Source organism: Acipenser ruthenus, chromosome 24 (assembly GCF_902713425.1).
Source record: "Acipenser ruthenus chromosome 24, fAciRut3.2 maternal haplotype, whole genome shotgun sequence".
Lineage (NCBI taxonomy): Eukaryota > Metazoa > Chordata > Actinopteri > Acipenseriformes > Acipenseridae > Acipenser > Acipenser ruthenus.
The window spans coordinates 18,158,725-18,179,353 of record NC_081212.1 but is presented as its reverse complement, the minus strand read 5'-3'; the positions used below and the strand labels follow the sequence as shown (position 1 = coordinate 18,179,353).

At 41.0% G+C, this 20,629-nt stretch overlaps 1 protein-coding gene across 4 annotated transcripts; it reads right to left on the bottom strand.

Moving 5' to 3' along the window:
* Window positions 1-418: 418 nt before the first annotated feature.
* On the bottom strand, window positions 419-18,740 carry LOC117429053 (cytoplasmic polyadenylation element-binding protein 1-like). 4 transcript variants are annotated; one of them, XM_058998496.1, is made up of 12 exons: window positions 18,618-18,740; window positions 16,683-16,851; window positions 12,945-13,133; window positions 8,009-8,256; window positions 6,477-6,717; window positions 5,473-5,586; window positions 4,720-4,824; window positions 4,152-4,288; window positions 3,154-3,352; window positions 2,912-3,006; window positions 2,568-2,648; window positions 419-1,723 (listed from the first exon to the last, which is right to left on the bottom strand). In XM_058998496.1, exons 1-12 carry the CDS (start codon window positions 18,630-18,632, stop codon window positions 1,613-1,615), a joined length of 1,704 nt encoding a protein of 567 aa, XP_058854479.1. In that variant the 5' UTR covers window positions 18,633-18,740; the 3' UTR covers window positions 419-1,612. The 4 variants fall into 4 exon arrangements, with proteins under 4 accessions (XP_058854479.1, XP_033904085.2, XP_058854480.1 ...); XM_034048194.3 differs by having other exon boundaries at window positions 4,735-4,824; XM_058998497.1 differs by having other exon boundaries at window positions 8,009-8,232.
* Between the last annotated feature and the right edge of the window lie 1,889 nt (window positions 18,741-20,629).

Sequence of the window (20,629 nt, the reverse complement as noted above, 5' to 3'; positions counted from 1 at the left end):
ATCATGTTATTTTACATCATCCAAATACCCCAAAAGTTCCATCAGAATGGCCATATGTCAATTAAAAGGTTCAGAGGGCAAAGAATGTAAAAATTCAATAAAATGAGGCTGAAAAGGAAATCCATTGTTTTGAGGATCAGTTTGTGTGCAGGCATGTATATTTTTTAAAAACACTTTGCAATTGTCTGATTAAGGCAACATTGGTGCTAATCAGGGTCTGATAGTAGTGGGTTCACTTTCCCCAGACTTCAAGGGGGGCATTGTATTAAAGCATGCAGCTATGTACACATTTTAACAGTTCAACACTGCAGATCATACATAAAAAGTTAGTTCCACAGAAGACAGACCAGTGAACCAATATTACATACAGCTTGGTCTCAAGTGTACAAGACTGACGAACAGAGGCAATTCACACAAGTAATGCTTCAACACCTTTATTTGTACCCATCAGTAGAACACCTTACTCCACATCTGTAGTTAACTGCAGAGATAGCTGCAGACCACAATGAGGTAGAGACCTTTAGAACACTCTAAAAAGCAGCTGGGCTAGGCAACACAGCAACAAGCTCAGCAGAAACAAAATGGAAAATAAAAGGACACTGGTTCTTTGGCACACATTTTCAGATCAAACTAAAGAATGCATTAGGTCAGTTATCAGTCCTAGCAGCATGTCAGAAAGCTGCAGAGTTATCTATAGGTCAACAAGCAACGTCTCAAAAAGGAAGGTCCCCCTTCCCTGACAACACTGCCTCTCTGCACCATTACAGTAAAAAAAAAAATTGTGATTAAAAACCACCATCTACCTCTTTCTGAAGTGCAAATTAAAAAAGTGAACAAAGTTGTTTGTTTTTTAAAACTACACACACACACCTCAAAGGTCGTTATCCGGTCCAGTTTCAAATCCGTAAATCCAAATTTTCCCTCCCATTTTGTTTGGTTGCAAAAAAACTGACTCTACCAACAGCCCCCAGGACGCACACAAAAAAAGGAAAGAAAAAAAAAGTTAAAAGCCGCCAGGTAGATTTACTCTTAAATTCCCCCATGTTGTCACGACTTAAAACCGTTGTGTAAAAAGAATTTGTAAAAAACACTGCGTAAAAATCTGAAATGCGACTAGTTAAATGAAGCCCAACTCATCTTCTGAAGTAAAAGAAAAAAAAGCTAACTGCACAGAAGAGCATGCAGCTCAGATAGGGAGGAAATAAATTTAAAGGCACTGTATGGCAACTGCCAACATGAAAGGCAATGCGACTTGCATTTACTTCTATATGCAAGGTATGAAAAAAACAAAAAAGCTCTTTAAAAATAATCAATCAAGGAGAAGGCATTTGCATCAACACCTTCTAAACCCTGGCCTTATTTCTCTCCAAACAGTGACGAGTCTGGGAACTGCATAATGGCGAGCCCGTCACCCAACACGTGTGCATAGTGCGATCGTGAACGAGAACAGAAACAAAAAATAGCAAGTGCAATAGTGAACTTTTGTTGTTTAAAGATTTCTTATTTCTAAGTCATCATTGAAGTGCTGTTCCCAAAAAAGTCGGAGAACCAGCACAGGCTCTTCTCTCTCAGCAGGTTATGCAGAGCGGCTGCAGGTTGCTGGTTCTGCCATTTAAGTGGAATCACGGCTCTTCTGATTGCGCATCAGTGGGCGATGGTTTCTCAGGATATCCATCGAGTGCTGCCAGTGCCAGCAAGAACGACAGTAGTACTTGAAGCATGCCTAGGAGAGAATATAAAAAAAGTCAAGCTTACTAAAGCCCCTTTCACACTGGCATGCTCTACCCAGGTCAAAAACCTACCCGGGCAGGACCCGGTGTCATGCAGGTTGTGTACGCGATTTCACACTTGCTTTTGATAAAAGCAGAGGTTGACCTGGGCGACACTCAATGCACGTATCAATGCCCCGGAAGCAGCATGTTACCAACGCTTCCGTTCAAGTTTCTCTGGATTGAACCGTCATCCCAAAATTAGTGAGCGCAAAGTGTTACTTCATGCCTGCTGCAATATGGCAAAACAAATGTTCCTTGTGAAAGCAAAACCTTCACGCAGGCGTGGTGGTTTTAGTGTTGGCTCAAAACAGCCGTCCAGCATTTTGTCTCAACCCAGATCAAAGTGTCAACCCACATCCCAAGGTGGGTCGCCCAGACCCGGGTAAGGGTGTCTGGTGTGAAAGGGGCTTAAATAGCCAGAAGTAAACTTGTGACATGCATCCCTCCAACTGTAAATACACAATTGGAGTTAGTCGTAAAAGAGGCAAAGGCCACCACAACCTACAGCCACCATCTGCACACAAGTGGAAATTCACTCTTCCCTATTCCCCAAAATCCTGATACTCCAACTCGCTGAAGAATGTTCCATGCACATTGTCACAAGTGGATAAGCAGTTCTAGATACTGCATGGAAAACTAAACTGTAGTATACACAAGACCTCTACAATATCCCTGTTTACATACTGTTAAAAGCCTAGCTTTAAAAATATATATATATATATATATATATATATACACACAAGATTCCACCCCATTGTGCACCATCTATAGCATTGGACAAAGCTATTCACTCACCTGATCTCTGCAGAAGAAAGGTCCAGGCTGGCGATTGCAGACTTGGCACATTGAATCTTCAAGATACGGATCAATTTGAACCTTAGTAAAATGGGGGTGGGATTAATTGTATGCATTAGCTTTGGGTTTGTAAAAAAGTACACACGTCACCAGTGCTATACAATACCAGCTTGCTTCCTGCCCCAAACAATGTTAAGTTACCAAATTGGATGCAAAACGTACAAAAGATTAATTCAGAATAAGAAAGGCAACTGCATTGGTTAGGTTTGAACAAACCATAGCGAAAGCCTGGGATACAGAATCTATAACCAAATGAACCCTTGCATTATTAGGACAACCCCTACCTTTTTAGTGAACTTCGGAGTTTTGATTTCTACAAAAGCTGCACTGACTGCCTTCAGGTAGCTGCGCTGGTTGTTGAAAGTAACACGTCCAGAACCTTTAAGACAAGCCACATTTACTGCCTTTAAAGTATGCATTGTGACACCAATAGTATACATGCTTCAGGTTAACTGCCCGACTACAGAGGGAAGCAAACAGAATGAATACTTGGAGTCGTCCCGTCCCCCGTTCATCTTGACCTTACCAATTGGATATTTGTGCTTGTCTGTATCGATGCCAGCATACATCACTCCTCCAAAGAGGTCATTCATGATGCTGGCCAGAGCCTCAGCATTGAGCATCCCGTGCAGAGCGCCGACGAACACAGTCTTGCTGGGGTCCAGGCGCTGGGAGGGGCAGCGCACAAAGTTACTGTCAGAGATCACCCAGGGAATAACCTGCACCTGGAGGGGAGACATTCAGGGAATTAGGAGGGGGCCACCCAGTTTTAAATTTCATTCAATAGCAGCAGAACCCCGTGTACAGTTAGTGTGTTTCCCTTAAAAGGCAAGCAAAAACTAAAGCATTAACCCTTAGCGGTCCATTATTGAGCGCCTCATGTGCAACTATTTTCACACGCGCCGTTTAAAAGTAAAGTATTCTCCTGCCCCATAGTAAAAAAAAAAAAAAAAAAAAAAAAAAAAAAAAAAAAAACCTCTGCATAACAGGACACAGTACTGCATCTCCAGCCCCGCCCCTTGTTGGCTGAATTTCACATACCTCTTCAGTCATGCATACTGAAATCATTTCCTGATCACTCCGTTTTAAAAATCAGCAAACTCAATAATGCAATCCCTGTCATTTTTACTAAAACATCTCAAAAAGCTCTGCCAATGTGATATTCTTTGAGCGCTGGATGCAGAAGCAGCTATCTTATGTCCATGGGGCTGTGTATTGCTCAGATTCGCCCCTTTCTTTCCGTCTTGCTGTCATTAAAAGGTTCTCTGCTTTTTTCAGAGAAAAAAAAACACAAAAAAAAGCAACTAGTGACCTGTACTTGACGTCTGTCAGACATCGGACCGGAAAGGGAAAATTGTAATGTCTGACCTAGTCAGACAAAGGACCACAAGAGTTAATGCAAAGCATTCAGTCTGTACCCCTGGAACAGGTCACATGATCTCAGTTTGTCAGGCACTGGAGTCAAGAATAAACTCCACTAATGCAGCATACTGACAGACAAAAGTAGCAGGGCAATCTCCTTACATCCTTGCAACGCATCCTGCGGCTGGACATCTTGAAGTAGTACTCGCTCAAGTCATCTGGGTTCAGCAAGTCCTGGGTGCAGGCCTGGAGCAGGGCTCGCACAGACTTCTCCAACTCAAACACCAGGTACACATAGCCTACCAGACAGGAAATAAGGGGTTAACACAGGGATAGAAAATACTCCTCCCCAATTACATTGAGCCGCTCTATAGCGCATGCCTTACTGTTTAAAACAGATTACTGCCTTATGATGAAATGGGAGTTGCAGGTATTTCCGGTAACAGAGTCGCAAGAACTCTATGGAACATAGGATTTCTTGTAACATGCACCAGGAGTGCATCACTTAAGTCTACACCCCAAAATGGGAAAATAAATCCACACCAAAACAGAAAACCAATGTGAACTGGAACAGATAACTGAAGTTTGATAAAGTACAGTTAAGAGCCCTTTACCCGTTTAGTTACCCACCGTGCTCTGATCAAGATGCAGTAGATTTCTCCCCCTTCATCCATCAGTGCCGTCCCAGATCCAGTGCTCTAAATAAAAATCCTACCCGCTCAGTCATTACCTTTAGGCATATTACCTTTGGGAGGGCAGCGAGGGTGCTTGCCATCCTTACCAGGCCACTCCACACTCAGGGGACCAAACACACGGAATGTGTTGATCAATCCAGCTAGAGAGGGAACACAAACCTGTTCAACTTAACATAATACAACATACAATCTGTATAAAATTGGATTTCTTTAGTTTACAATTCAGACAGCTTGTTCCACTTGGGAAGTGGAATGGCATTTCCTCCATCTAGAGAAATTATCTACTACTTTAAAAACACCTGCCACTTTCAGGCTTTAACCAATTCAAAACTAGCCTCATTGCAGCCATCTGATCTTGTGGACTTGATAAGCAGACTCCTGGATGAAAGAGCCCAGCCTAGAAAGTCCACATCTAAGCTCGGGCACCAGGCCAATAGAAAAAGTCAGTCACTGACGCACCAAGGTGGATGATCCACAGCACTGTTCTCCAACACCGCAGAAGCACAAACAGCCAATACACTATGCAACTGCAAATGGGGGGGGGGGGGGGGGTCGCTTCACAATTGAAAAAGCCACACATGTACAATCCAGAGGACTTTTAAAAGAGTTTTCCAGAAACCAGAAATGAACAAAAAACTGTGCAGGACAGCTGTAAGAACAAGTCCCATCAGCACCATTCACTGAAATCAACTAATACACAAATGGGTATAGCGTTCACAAAGCCTAGTTAATCTAAGCAAAGCTAGAAAATGTGTGTAGTGTTGGATTCTAGAAGCAAGGCCACTTACCCTCAGTGATATCCCAAGGCACTCCACCAAGGAACACCTTGCAGGAATAAAGTGGGTTCTTATAGTTCCTGGGAGGCAGCTGTCCGCTCCAGGTGAAGGTGGCTTCATTCACAGCTACAGAAAAGTATAGAAGAGCCCAGAGATCAAGGTCATTCACAAGGAGATCTAGTTACAAAGTTAAATTCTCTGTACAGTTGTCATGTTGCATGAAGCAACATGACAACTGTACACACACTCTGACTATTACTATGTATATGAAATAAAGAACTGTACTACCAATTCTCCCACAACGATCAGCAAACAAGTCAGCCATGCCTCAACTTGCAGTGTATGTTAGTCTTTTAAAAACTAAGACACCCCATTACCCATTAACCCTTTGCAGTCCATTTATTAAGTGCGCGTCAGGTCCAATTTATTTTCACACGCGCAGTTAATTTTAGACGCACCGTTTAAAATGTATTTTTTTCCCCCCCACAGTCAAACGGGTTTAAATGGCCCTGCATATCAACAAAGCACTCACTAGGCTTCTCCAGCCCCGCCACACCCTTTCGTTCGCTATCGCTCTCATCTATGTAAGAAATAAAAATAGTCGTACATACCGATCAATCATCTCCGGATCACTCGTTTAGTCTGTGCGCTGACGCACTCAGCCAGCTTGTTTACTATGACCGCCCCGTTATCCGATACCATGTATGACTATTCATGAGATATGCTTTTTTTTTCTCCCCCCCCCCCAGACTTGTCTCGGCTCCTGTCGCTACCACTCTGCAATTGAATGGTTCTCAGCTTTTTTCCGGAGAAAAAAAACGACTAGAAACCCGTTTTTTGCGTTGCTATAAATGATGTCGGACCCAGTCCGACAAAGGACCAGAGAGGAATAATTGCAATGTCGGACCCAGTCCGACAATGGACCGCAAAGGGTTAAATGTCCAAAATCCCCAATGAAAACAAGCAATTCCCTTGATTTGTTTAGGCTTTATTGAAATCCCATCACCCAGGATTACCTGCAGCCTGTCTGTGTAGTCTGGCCTCCCTCTCAATGCTGAACGGATCATCCTGAGACTCCAGGAGGTCCCAGTTTGGCCATACCGAGGTCCCGGGCCATCTCTTGGAGAGGCTGCTGGGGGACGAGATGGCTCCCAGGGAGTTGTCTTGGTCCAGGCGAGATCCCAGACCCATTTTCAGAGCATCCCTTTGTAAATTGCTCATTAGGAATGGCAGGGGAGGGGAGATCCGGAGTGTAGACTGAAACAGACAGAGAAGATTCACACTTTGCAATTGCAAAACAATCTTGCTCAAACTACTTCAGAGCAAGTATGGGGGTGGGATTATACTAAACATGTGTACAGCCTCATTAACCCTTTGCGGTCCATTTATTCAGCACCTGCCAGGTCCAATTTATTTTCACAGATATTAATCTATCCCCCCCCCCCCCATTCCAAAAGTAACTATTCATAGCAACAGGTTTAAAAGGCACTGCATATCAACAGGACACTCAGTACTACATCTCCAGCCCTGCCCCACCCCTTTGCTGTATTTATCACATACCTCTTCATAGTTGTACATACTGATAATTTATCTCCTGATCATTCATTATCACCCAACTCCTCAATGCTATCCAAGTCATTATTACTTTAACATCTCAAAACTTCTTTGTTTAAATATTCTTTGATCGCTGGATGTGGAAGCAGCCATCTCGTTTGTCTGTGGTGAAGGGACTATATTGCTCAGATCCAACTCTTCAGATTCTACCAGTCTAAGCCATTGAAAGGTTCTGCTTTTTCCAGAGAAAAAAAACAAACTACTAGGTACCTGTGCTTGATGTCTGAGGATGTTGGACAGGGTCCGACAGACCGCAAAAGGGTTAATATACAAATACATCCATTCAAGAGTGTTAAGGTGCAGAACACTGAAAGAGGCATCTAACTATTAGCAAGGCTGTGCAGCTGCAAGAAAAAGCTTAGCATTGTTTGCAGACACTAAGTGAGCCACCAGCATTCCAAGGACCCACACGCTCGTTGTTGCGGGTGAATGCGACAAATTACACTTGTACTGCATTTGCAATGAGGAACAGCCTTACTGAAGGAGAAGCTAGTCTCCTGATTTGCCTAAAATTACATGGTTTCAGGATATCTAAAAAGGTAAAAAATGAAGCATCCACAAACAGGCACTCATTTTGCAGATGCACAAAATCAATACCAGGCCTGTATTGGCACCATTGGTGGAACACACAGCATTGACAATAGGGACCTCACTTTTGCATTGATCATGTGTAAATACACAAAAAGGGTGATGCTTAACCAAGGCCACTTAAATGCTTAGAATCCTAAAGCTTCAGAACACAAATTGCCGCATTACATGGGGAACCGACTGCCAAACTTCCATAGGGATCAAGTCACAATATCCTAAAATCTCTAGGCTCTGCACATAATCTGAATATGCTGCAATAAAATCATCTACCCATAGAACAGATGAGAATCTGTAAGGGACTGCAATGAAGACCTTTACCTGTGCTCCATGAGAAATAAGCACTTACAAGCAAGTCATGGAGGTGGTCAGAGCTGGAGCTGAAGCCACTGGTTTCGGAGTCGACAGGGCTGCTGGATCGCGAGTCAAGCAGGGAGCGGGATTCCAGGCGGGTGTTCCGGGGGGCCAAACCAGGAAACTTGTCCAGGAAGTCAGAGCCAATGGGATCCAGGGACGGGAAGCCCATGGGTTTGCCCAGTTTGTTGCCGAGAGGGCTGCTGAGCATACTCAACACTGGAGGGGGTGGGGAAGAAAACCCTGCAACATTAGAACAAAAAGGTTTCAACCCCCCCCCCCCCCCCACGCTGTATCCCTCTCTAGGCTCAAGCTACTACAGAAAGCAAGGTTGGCTCCATGCACTACAACATAAAAGCTGGTTTAGTTTCCACTGCACTTAGAATACACACATTTGATGGACAGTCTTTGGTTCTTTTGAAATTGGGTAACAACTAGACCAAGACAATGTAACCCAAATATCCAGGGCAAATACTCCAGAGTTCTTACAGTCCAAGACTGAAGTTAGTTATGAGAGGTGAATTAAACCATTGACCAAAACCAAACGATCTGGTCAATTAATCAGAACTTCTGAACCAGTTAAAGACTATATAGGCATATTAACAAAAAGCCTTTAGACTAGGTTTCACATTTAGTAACTAACCAGCTCTGTTAAGCACCAACAAGAACCTATTCTAGAGAGCTGCTGTAAGCAACAAATTATACGTATGAGACAGTCAGGACTATGAATCATCTTGGATAGAAGAACCACCATAACCAGTGGCGCTATAGGAGAACCATGACAGACATGCACCTACAAATATTCCCAAATTCAATTAACAACTTTACAAATGTGCAAGTGGTTCTCTGGAGAGTTAACCTGCAACACAGGTTTCTTTTACAGACACATTGCCAGGAACACCAAAAGGAGAGGTTGGAGAAAGGCAAGTCCACCGATGGGAAGGTCATATGACACTTGTACACACAGGGCCACACAGACAAGGTTTGGCAAGCCAGAGATAGGGAGAAATCAGAAAGTTTCCCGCTTTCCACTACAAACTGCTTTGATTTCACCTTGTAACAAAAAAAAAAAAAAAAAAAAAACACACAATGCAAGACATGCTGTGGACAAACAAAAGTTAATGTTATAAATGCACTACCCCAGCAGATGCCACTTCAGCAGTGTTGCCATGTTCAGCAAGAAAGGCTGGATTTACCAGCCATCCAGCCGAGGACACTGCTTGGCACCATATACCCGACAAAGATGCTTTGAACTGTAAAATGAGTCAGTTATGACCTGTTAATTGAAGAGAAACTACAGCCACCACTTAACTTTTAAAACAGCCCAATTTGGGGGGTGGGTGGCAGTTCCCAGCAGGACAGACGATTGTCAAATTTATGAACTCCAACAGAACTAAACCGAATGGATATAAAAAAAAAAAAAAAAAAAAAAAAACACCACACAACACACACAACACCTTTGTGTTTGGGGTATGGTGGTCTTACCGAGATTCAGAAAATTCACTTAACCTGATCTGAAGATGCACCCTAAACCAAGCCGTGATCAGCAATGTCACGGTGAGCGTTGGCCTAACTAAAGATACAGTAATTATTTTTTAGCAGACGCCCTTAGCCAGGGCGACTTACAATTAAGATATCACATTATTTTTACATACAATTCCCCATTTATACAGTTGGGTTTTTACTGGAGCAATCTAGGTAAAGTACCTTGCTCAAGGGTACAGCAGCAGTGTCCCCACCTAGGATTGAACCCACGACCCTCCGGTCAAGAGTCCAGAGCCCTGACCACTACTCCACACTGCTGCCCAGTACCACAATAACTGCGCAGTACACAACAGAATAAAGCACAAATAGCACCCTAAATATTCTACATTGTTTAATTCTAAACAATAAAATAATCCAAATTGTGCAACTAGTCCAGAATGCTGCAAGAACAGACGAGTACAAGATGAACCGCACACATTACTAGTGTTCGAAATTGCAGTGTCGTAAGCCAATTTATGGATTAATGGCTTACCCTTTTCCGTATTCAAATTACTACCAATTAATACTGCTTCTTATTTAGTAATTTTTGTATGGTTTTTGAAGTTTCATAAAATGTTCCCCAGAGTTTTTTTTTTTTTAAATGCATTTATATATAAAATATGATTGTGAATTTATAGGAAGTCAACTACAGCCAAGACGCCTGGTCCTGGGGGAACATCCCACTGAAATGCTTGGTCCTGAAAGGGTTAATCTGGACGCCTAAAATAAAAAAGCACAATAAACAAATTTAGAAATTTGGGGCCCTATTTAAAAAAAAAAAAAACAAAAAAAAAAAAACACACATTTAGGCCCAGGATATGCAGGACTTAAACCACTATAAAAATCCTGAAAGTCATTTTTGGTATCCCGCGCTGGGGATGACCCCCAAACCCCCCTGCCATCCACTTGGGATTTCCAGCTTCCTACTGAAAGAGAAGACTGTGGATATTTATAAATAGTTTTGTAATCATGTTTATTTTCAGTTATGACAATGCACTTTGTATTGTTCCTGTAAAGCACTTGGGGATATCATTGCCATGAAAGGCGCTATATAAATAGAGATGTTGTAACCTGGCCAAAATAGAACACATTCCAACAATGCAGAATTGTTGCACTACTCAGATTAATGTTATTTGGCAAAATTAAACAATGTAGAATATTTAGGGTGCTATTTGTGCTTTATTCTGTTTACTGCGCAGTTATTGTGTTACTGTAGCTTTAAATTAGACCAACGCTCACTGTGATGTTGCTGTTAACTGCTTGGTTTAGGGTGTGTCTTCGGATGATCTTCAAAAATCGGGTTAAGTGAATTTTCTGCATCTCGATGGGGTCATTCGCAAGACAACCCCACCCCAAAGATTTCAGGGTTCTAAATTTTAATCAACCCGATGGGGTCAACCAGACCTAGATGAGGGCTTATTTCTGCTTGGGGTCCCAACATGTATATGAAATGAGACATCAAGTTGAAAATTGGGCCAAGGCAGCCTCCAATTAAAAAACACAAGCAGGTTTCAACAGCATTGCATCAGCAGTTTTCTGGATAGTGCTCCCGTTACCAGGGATATGCATCCTCATGGGGAGAGAGGAATCACGAGGTCACTCTGATGCTCTTCTCATTCAAGTCCTTCCATGCAGCACCACTACAGTTAACGTGTAGGACTCTGGAAACCAATTGTGCAGCAACAGCTCAGCCTCCAACAATTTAAAGTATGTGCTGCCTGCCTGTAACCAGCCACCCCTCTGCTGTGCCGACAAACAATCCCACCCAAGAACAAGCTTCCAGGCAAAACCTTACAGGACACCCAGCACGGTGTCAGCGTCTACACCTAGCAGCAAATGGGCTACCACCAGCAATTACAGTATTTGTATAAATCCAAGAAATCAAATCAGTACAGATTCAAATTCAGAATTAAAACTGAAGTGTGGGCCACACCGATTAGCAAGACACTTGCATTGTCCTGGAAGGATGCGACAATCCTAATTAATACTACAGCAAATCCCATCACGTCACAATAGCCCTCCGAGCGATCTAGCAGAAACACCTTCCAAATGAGAACTTACCTGTGCAAATGCATATCAAGTCCAGGGCCTCTGAAGCCAGGGCTGCATTATGCTGAATTTGATGGTGGTTTTGTGATGGGGCCCAAGATTCTTATACTACCTTCAAAACGCAGGCTCACCTAAAAGCAAGACATTATCCACCCCACCAAACTAAGATTACAAGTCTAAAGCACTGCTTTCCAGTGCACAGAACAGCTGCCAAGCCCTTCGGTTACAGAAATATATTTGTTTTAAAATTACAGTAGGTTAATTGAACCACAAGGCAAGGCATGAATAGCAGATTACAAATTGGTTAAATCTGAACAGTCAGACGCCACTCGCTTGGATTATTGGGTTTACTATACTGTTTGGGATATACATCCCCCGTCAGTTTTCAATACATTAAACTAAAATAATAAAAAGCAGGCCGCCATGACCTACATCCATCAAGGCCGATGTATAGACACGGTCCTCCATACAACAGACCAATACTCAACTAAAACATAAAAGCACCTTGTACGGCATCCCCAAACAGTTCAGCAACTGGGATATTTGAATCAAAGCATACGATTCACAATCCAGATCCTCAAGGGCCCACTATTAACCTAGTCAAGCAAGAATCAGTGGTTCAGCCATTGGATGTAGAAAAGCAGGCAAACGTCAGCAGCAATCACCCCCCCTACACTATAGCACCCACTGCAGTTCGAGCATTCCAACAGAGCCTAGTGCCAGACCCTACTACTGCCAGCAGGGATCAGTATCGAGCACTGAAATTCACAGAATTACAGTTACAGGAGAAAGTAATAAAACAGGCATTTAAAAACTGCTCAAAATCAATGCCAAAAGGTATAATGGATAAAATGAAAATGAGCTTACAGCATTGCAATAGTGCAGTGAATGATCTCTACAGTATGCAGCCACAGCTAGCATATAAATAAGCACTCCTGAACTGTCAGTGCCAGCAGGTACAAGTGCAGTCTAGGGAGACTTTGGGTAAAGCAGAAAAAAAACCCACACACTGCTTTAAACCAGTTCTGAACTTCTACACAGTTTGGATTCAAATCCCAGGCTTTTCTAGAAAAATCAGATATAGGTCTGCCAATGCAATTACCTGTATAACCCACATCCAGCTCATTAAATCTTACCAGAGCTCAGGACAATTCTGGACTGCCGTTTCACAACTCTGAATACAAACAAGGAATCCCTTTTCCAGTTGAAGGGCTAGATAAACAGCATATCACTATTCCTCCCATAGTTTCAAAGTGCATGTTTCCTTTACTGGCTAGAAAGACAGGTCTGGCAAACCCCTAGTGTCGCATCTGCTTTCGTTTCAGCGACAGAAGGTGCAGTCTCATTGCTGTACTTACTGGATGGGGTGCTGGTCTGGTTTGAACTGTCTAAATCCTGGCTGCTCCACGGCCTGTCCCACCCTGACAGGCTCAGTGACTGCAGGCCTAAATTCAGGTCATTGACATCTGGGAGAACCCGAGGAGATTCCTGCGCAGTGTTGGGGAAAAGCATCCTGCTTCCGACGGCCGTGTCCGCGTCCTGCAAATCTGTGGTGTGGACAGAAAGGAAAGAGTCTCCGTTCAGGCTTGGGAAGTTTTGTTTCTCCACCCCCCCCCTCACACACTCCGTAGGAAGCCGGCACTCTCCGATCTGCCAGAAAGCTGGATCTGCTAACCTGTGACTGATGTAGCTACCATGCATCTCAGTCTGCATCACTGACCCAGCCAACATGTGACCAGGGTGCTGATGCACTCACACACCCCTGCTAAATGACATCACCCACCCCTTCACACGGAGCATCATGCAATACAAATGAAATGCCTTAAACTTCATTGGCAGGTTAAAAACAAGCTTCAGAAGTCAGGAAGACCGAGAAAATGGGCTAAAGAAAAAAAAATGCTGTGCAGCAGCTGCAGAGAATGAAGTCTAGGCAGAAATCCTTTGTGTTCTGTGAGCTTCAGCTTCCCAGTGACACAGGCAGCAGCAGCCAGATCAGAAGTTGGTAGACTGCTATTTGCACTGCCAGCCCCGCCCCCCCCACTGCTCTTTAATGCTGGGCTGCCTCCAATTGGTGGCTACAGTCCTGATTCAGCAACTCCTGCCGGAGCAAACGCTTCACAAATTCTGCTAGCATAATCCCTTTGCTTCAACTTGGATGTCACTGCCTGATTCTGCATTGTTCACCACACATTATACAGATAACCTTCAGAAACCTAGGGGGTTTTCAGTTTACAAATGGGGTGGGCATCAGGTCTCTGCCCCCATTAACCCTCTAGGATCTGGGGTGCCAGGATGTCACCATGAAAGAATGAGATTGCAAAACACTGAAAGTGCTGGGCAGCCATCTTTACAATAAATATAACTGTCTGCATTTCCAGACCTCACAGCTATATATGGACTTGATTGGCAAAAGCTCATTCTTTTCTGTGATTTACCTTCAGAAGAGTAGATACATTCTGTATTTTATATAGTGATAGTTATTTTTAAACTCCACAGTTGCAAGCAGCAACAGAGGCAGTTTCTGCAAGTCATACTTCTCACAAAACTTGAGTCAATTCATTTTGTATCCAGGAAATGGGGGGGGGGGGGGGGGGGGGGGGTGCGAAGAGGTTAAGCGACAAATACTTGATGCAACAGTTACAGAATTTGCCCTCTACGAAATTAGCAATACATATTAGAGGATTAAAGTTGAAAACCTCCACTACCTTAAAGGCTACCCAAGAACCCCTAACAGTCCCCAAAATGCACACACCACTCCCATTATTCAGTTACTCAGCTTATCCAAGACAGACAAAGATGGCATGAAAAGGAAAGTTACTAGAAACTGAAATAAATCACATCCGAGACCAAATGCAAAGCACACCTCCCAACTGCACAGTCAACAATGCGGTCAGTCAGAAACAAGTCACTTTTGTTTTTTGGAAGAGCTACAGTAACAGCAGTTTGCTGCAGACACACAAGACAGTGGAGCATGAATCAGCTTTAATAAACCGAGGCCAATACTGCCATTTGGGTACCAGAACAAAGAATACCTTAAGCTATTCACCAGCGATGGAAAAGGAAGATGTATAATAAGGGTTATTTAACTGAATAAAAATCAGGTCATGACCTTATAAATACTTAGACCACTTCCAGATGCATCTAATTTTAAGCCAAATATCATCAGGCGTAACCCAAACCATTTAGAAGCTAGTACATAGTTTTAATCTTCACTTGTTTCTAACCCAGATACATAATTAGACTACATTATAGAAATTTAAATATGCATACAATTAAGCTTCAACATGCCAGGACAGTTTCTGTAAACGCATCCGCCAACCAATTTAAGGCGTTACCTAAATGCTTGTCAACCACAATTATGAAAAGCAGGATTTGCCAGCTGGTGCTGCCCCAATCGTCTCCAATTTCTAGAAAGACTGGGAAAGTCTAATTGGTTGTTAAGTGGATTAAATCAAGGTTTCCTCAAGCCAGCCCATCCTGAGGAAAGGGGAATGGTTCAGTTCCCATGCCCATCCCATTCACAGCCAGTCTTTGATTCTGCCTGCAAAGCAAAGACGCCAATTGGCAGCCTTGTTTAAAAACTAGGGGCGAGACGATTCATTGTATCTATGCATTGCGATACAACCTTGAAATGGAGTACCTAATATTCCACAATTAAACAGTAAATCATAAAAGGTCTTTGTTGTTTGAACCTAACCTCCACTTGATCCATATCACATTGTGCAGTGCGCAGGCCAGACACTTCTGGAATTTAAGACGGAGTAGGAAACAAAGGAGAGTTCTTCATTTCAATTGAGGGTTACAATCATTAAATGAAAACTGATACGGACAAAATGTCAAGTTAAAGTTAGAGAAAACAAAAAACACTTGGATAAGCATTTATTAGAGGCCAAAAAGTTTCTGTATTCCACTGCTAGTAAGCAGGGAATACTAACACTGTTGTAAAGGCTTCAGAACAGGCTGCAAAATCACTACCTGGCCAATGGGAATTGAGATGGCTGTGATTCTGGCCAATGGGAGTGTAGAGGAGGCGGAGACAGCCTGCCTTTGTTGTAGCCAGAGGAATCAGGAAGCTAGCAGTGTAAAAAATCACTAGTTTTTGTATTCAAATGCTATATTTTGGCTCGTTTTGTGAAAGCATTATATTTCACAGAAATAGATAGGCATATGTTCTTCCAGTACCAGTTAATGTATTGCTCTCCTTTTAATGTTTCCTTACCATAAAAATCAGTGCAAGTGATTCATACTATATATATACATAAATAATCATTTGGGAGGGAGGATAGCCTACAAAAATTAAGCATACCTGACTTTTTTGGGGAGGAACGTACATTTCCTGTAAAGCTATTTATTACATAACATTTTGCATTTACATTTCTTACAAGTTATTTTATTTGTTCCTTTCGGTGCACCCCAATGTTTATTTGGTTGAATAATCCTTAAACTGATTTAGTTGAACATGTTACTTTAAAGAATTTGTCAATCCTGATAAATGACCAATAAATTAAATTTATAACCACATTTAAAAACCGCACTGTGTAGAATTGTATACAAAATAAAATACTCAACCTTAACACAAATACTTAGTGACAATGTATGGTATAATAAGTCTTGCTCTATTGAGAGAGAAGTACGATGCAAGCAAAAAAGTTGTACTTTTTAAACATTTAAAAAGTTATTGATTAGACATCACAACTTAATGCTGACAAACTTTATATTTAAGTTGTTTTAAAGAAACACATGAACAACGATTGTACTTCAATAGTTAACACATTGTTTGGTATTTCTCTCAAATGTGAAAAGGAGATATTTTCAAGTCAGTCAAGCACAAAATAGTTTCCATAAGTATTGTGGCTTGTGTATCGTGATACATATCGTATTGGGACCTTGGTGTATTGTCTCACCCCTATTTAAAAAATAAAAAAATAAAAACATGAAATGTTGGTACAGTAGGTGAAGGTGCAAACTAGACTTTTCAGGGTAACCCGACATGGTGCTTTCAACCCTACAGAAGACATCAGTTTCCAGTCATAACTTGAGTGTTTAACACACGCTTAAAGGTTTGTGCGTCTTTAGTGGATACAATCAGACATTACCAGGCAAATGATCACGTCTGCCCTTGTTGAGTGGTGTAGTGCACACCCCAGTAAAGTCCAGAGAGTTCCCCAGCATGGTGTTCATTCTACGGAACAGATCTGCATTACTGCAGGTAGACAAAGCTGGAGCATCCGATTCCCAGTGCTCATGGGCTTTATTAAGCTCGTCCTTTGAGGAAAGAGAAAGTAGAAATCAAGGTTACAAATCAGAATTTGTCACACTTTATTTATGTATGTATTTAGATAGATCTATATCGAGAGAGACATTACACACACTATATATATACACACACACTATCTATCTATATATCTATATATATCTATATATCTATATATATCTATATCTATATCTATATCTATACACACACACACACTATTGTTTCTGAACTATATGCAAACTGCAAGGGAGGCTGCAAGACTACAAAATAACCACAATAAACAGCACTATTTTGCATGCAACATGCAGTTCATTTTTAAACAGCAGACAATCAAAATAGTATTGTACACTTGTGCGTTCCACTGGACAAAACCAAAACGCAAGACATCTGCCCAAATTTCATCATTAAACCAACATTTACATAGTTTACAAAGTCTTATTGTACACGACTACCAATTCACCATGGATGCGAAGACGCCATTTGACTTCCACGTGGCAAAGACCGAGGATACTATAGCCTAACGACCACGAAATACCCAAGATTACTGCAGGCGTGTTATTTGCTAGTAAATGTATGTTACTCAATGCCAGTCATTTCAATTTGCAGCAAGTCAAAAGAATGAATTTAACAGGCCATTCCAACGCTCGTTCCAGCCGCTTTCGAATTACCTCCTTCGGGGGAGTCCTGCCACAGAAAGTAACAGCAACTGCGGATCACGTTTTAAGAAAACGTGACTGCTTACTGCAAAACGATTGGACCAATTTAAATATGTGGAGAGGTTTGCGTTATTTGTTATAATACTTACGGCAATCTGTTCGGTTCAAAGTCTGTCACGAAACTAAAACTGCGTTTCGACACAGTTATGCTGGGTTGTTGTGCGCGTTTAATTCCATTCCAAAACTACAAATCAGTAACAGTTTCCTCCCCTATAGGAAACACTGCATTAAAAAAGTAGCCAGTAACGCCAAAGTAAAAAAGAAACTTTTGTACATGCTATTACTGTGTAGGACCCCGATTAAAAAAACAAAACAAAACACACACCATTTACATAAACTTGTGTGAGGTGGTCGAGTATACCAGGCGCATCTCCCCCCTTTTATTTCTGGCCTCCCTTGACAACATTAAATATTTCTACCCTTTTTTAAACGGACGTTTTGACCATGACACGCCGTTTAACGGTTTTAGTTTGGCAAACAATTCAACTTGTGTAAATTATCTGCAAGCCGAGTTTACAATAGTCTTGTGTTTTAACACCCGCATAGGGTTGCAATGCCTCCTGCGCAGAGAGCAACTAATACGCGTCAATCACCAAGTGAATACACACAAAAAAATAATTTGGCGACAAACACACGTTTAATGGGTTTTCTACACGATTAACAAATTAAAACGTATCTTGTTAAATGGTTTTACTATTTACAATTTATAAAGTTTCCGACAAATGCTCCCATGGTTAAAACTCCCTTCTTCGAAACTTGATATTGACAAAGAGATAAAACTTTAGAAAAGCGTCAATATTTTTTGGACCACGTTGAAAGACGAGCCATGAAATGAAACATGAATTTAAGGATTCACTAAAGTTTATATAACAACAAAGCCGTCCCCGAATTGCCGCAAACAAGAATACTAGTACTTTAAAAACAGGAGCACGTATAATCACGTCAAATCAACCAAAATAACAATATTTACACGATGTCAATTAAATTAAAAACGCTCGGTTTTGTGTAAATTAGTTCAGGATTTGAATTTTATGTTTGTTTAACAGGCCTTGGCTACTTACCAAAGAAAAAGCCATGACAATTATATTTTGCTTGTATCTTAAAACAACAAAAAAGAAAATTTGTTGACAAATCCACAAATTACTCGCTACGTTCTACGCAACAACTACAGCAAACGTCTGACATGCATTTATACTCTGCAAATCCAAACCTGACGAAATGATTGCCTTCATCACCTGATTCTGTACCAATCAGCACATCATTTGAAGTATTAAAGGCGTGGTGTACTTAATTAAGAGTTTTCTTCTTCTTTTTTTCATCATTGAAGATATTGAGAAATTGTACTTTATATGTTTTTTTTTAATTGTAAACATTTGCAAAAACATTAAAAGAGGCCTCTGTGTATATACATTTATTTGCGTAATTATTTAACATGTTAAATTTCTATTACCGATACACGTACTTTTCTGTATTATACGACTACATTATTATTATTATTATTATTATTATTATTATTATTATTATTATTATTATTATATATTTTTGATTATTATTATCAATATAGTTTTTTTCAAGAACTTATTTTAAAAACGTACTTTATTGTGAATACTTTTACACTATATTTTAAAATGATTATATATCCCTTGTTTTTGAAAGTGGATTCTACAGTATGTTTAGGCCAACGAGTCTGTGTGGAAAGCTTTTGCTCTTCATTTAAAATCTCAGGAAATTATAATTTAAATATTCTACGCCGGGAGTTAAAACAATGTATCATATCCCTGTTTTTTGGAACATTAAATACCTGCGAACATCTTGCATGGGCGTCATGTTGACAAATGGCATCGTCTCCTGGAGAAGGGCTGATCTTGAGAGAGACACACGTGCATTTAGATATTCCTGGCACAAACGCACGTCTATTGCAATGAGAAGCAATTTAATGTGCGAGTCCATGTTGGCTCTTGGCTGTAAACGATAAACACCGCAGTGAGGTCTGCAGGACTGAAGTGACCAGCCCATAGTTTCATTATCAATTCTTGCTCTTATTGTATTACTTGTATTGTAACACTTGAAATGTATTTGCTTACGATTGTAAGTCGCCCTGGATAAGGGCGTCTGCTAAGAAATAAATAAATAAATAAATAAATAAATAAATAAATAAATAATAATAATAATAATAATAATAATAATAATAATAATAATAATAATAATAATAATAATAATTCTATCAGATACGTGGTCTGTAGAAATCTGGTAAAAACCCTGTTCTCCAGAATCGTTCATAGAGTGATTAATCATTTTTGAGACCGTTCCAGGAGATGTCGGTAATTTGTGCAATCATGTATAAGAAACACCTGCCAACCAAACACTTCCTATAGATGGTCAGGGATGAAAAAGTATCGCAATAATGCCATCCCACCCACTGAATTATGTGAGGCAGACACATTACAGATTAAAATGCTCTGTTGCTGCTGAAAATGGACTGTATTAGACTAATGCAAAAACATAACAACTTGAGTTAGGTAACTTTTTGTCTTTTTGGTAGTCAATGTGTTTTATGCCCTAGGAAGGGTAGAAAAAAAGCTGTAGTTTCTATAGTGAAGAAAAGGGTTATTATTTTGCTTCTGTTTTATTCAGTGGGTTATACCTACTTAATTAAACTCCATTGAACCATTCAGTAGTTCAGAACAACTCCCACGACTAGTGGGTGTGAGTGAAAGTATTGAATTTAGTGTGCATATTACAGCTGAGCTTTGCCTCAAACCACGGGACTTGGAAACAGAGACATCCCCATCTGTTTTGGAAAATGACGTGTTGTGGGGGGGGGGGGGGGAGGCATATTTCATTTGAACAACCTTATTCTCAGCCTTTTTCATATGAAAAGCCACATCAAAGTGTTAATTTGAGGAATGACTCCAGGGCAGTTACCTCAGAGTGCTTGTTATTGAAATAGAGCTGATAGGATTTTCAGTAGAGAACACATTATGCATGATATAGTGTACTGCATGATATTGTTGTGGCACAGGGTCAATTCAGAGGTTACCTGAACGTTACTGTTGATGAATTCAATTCAGTT

Excerpts from the sequence above, each read along its gene's own strand:
- LOC117429053 (XM_058998496.1), bottom strand. Across the intron at positions 3,007-3,153 it reads CAAGCACAAATATCCAATTG|GTTCTGGACGTGTTACTTTC; the intron begins GTAAGGTCAAGA and ends CTTGTCTTAAAG. Across the intron at positions 2,649-2,911 it reads CTCCGAAGTTCACTAAAAAG|GTTCAAATTGATCCGTATCT; the intron begins GTAGGGGTTGTC and ends CATTTTACTAAG.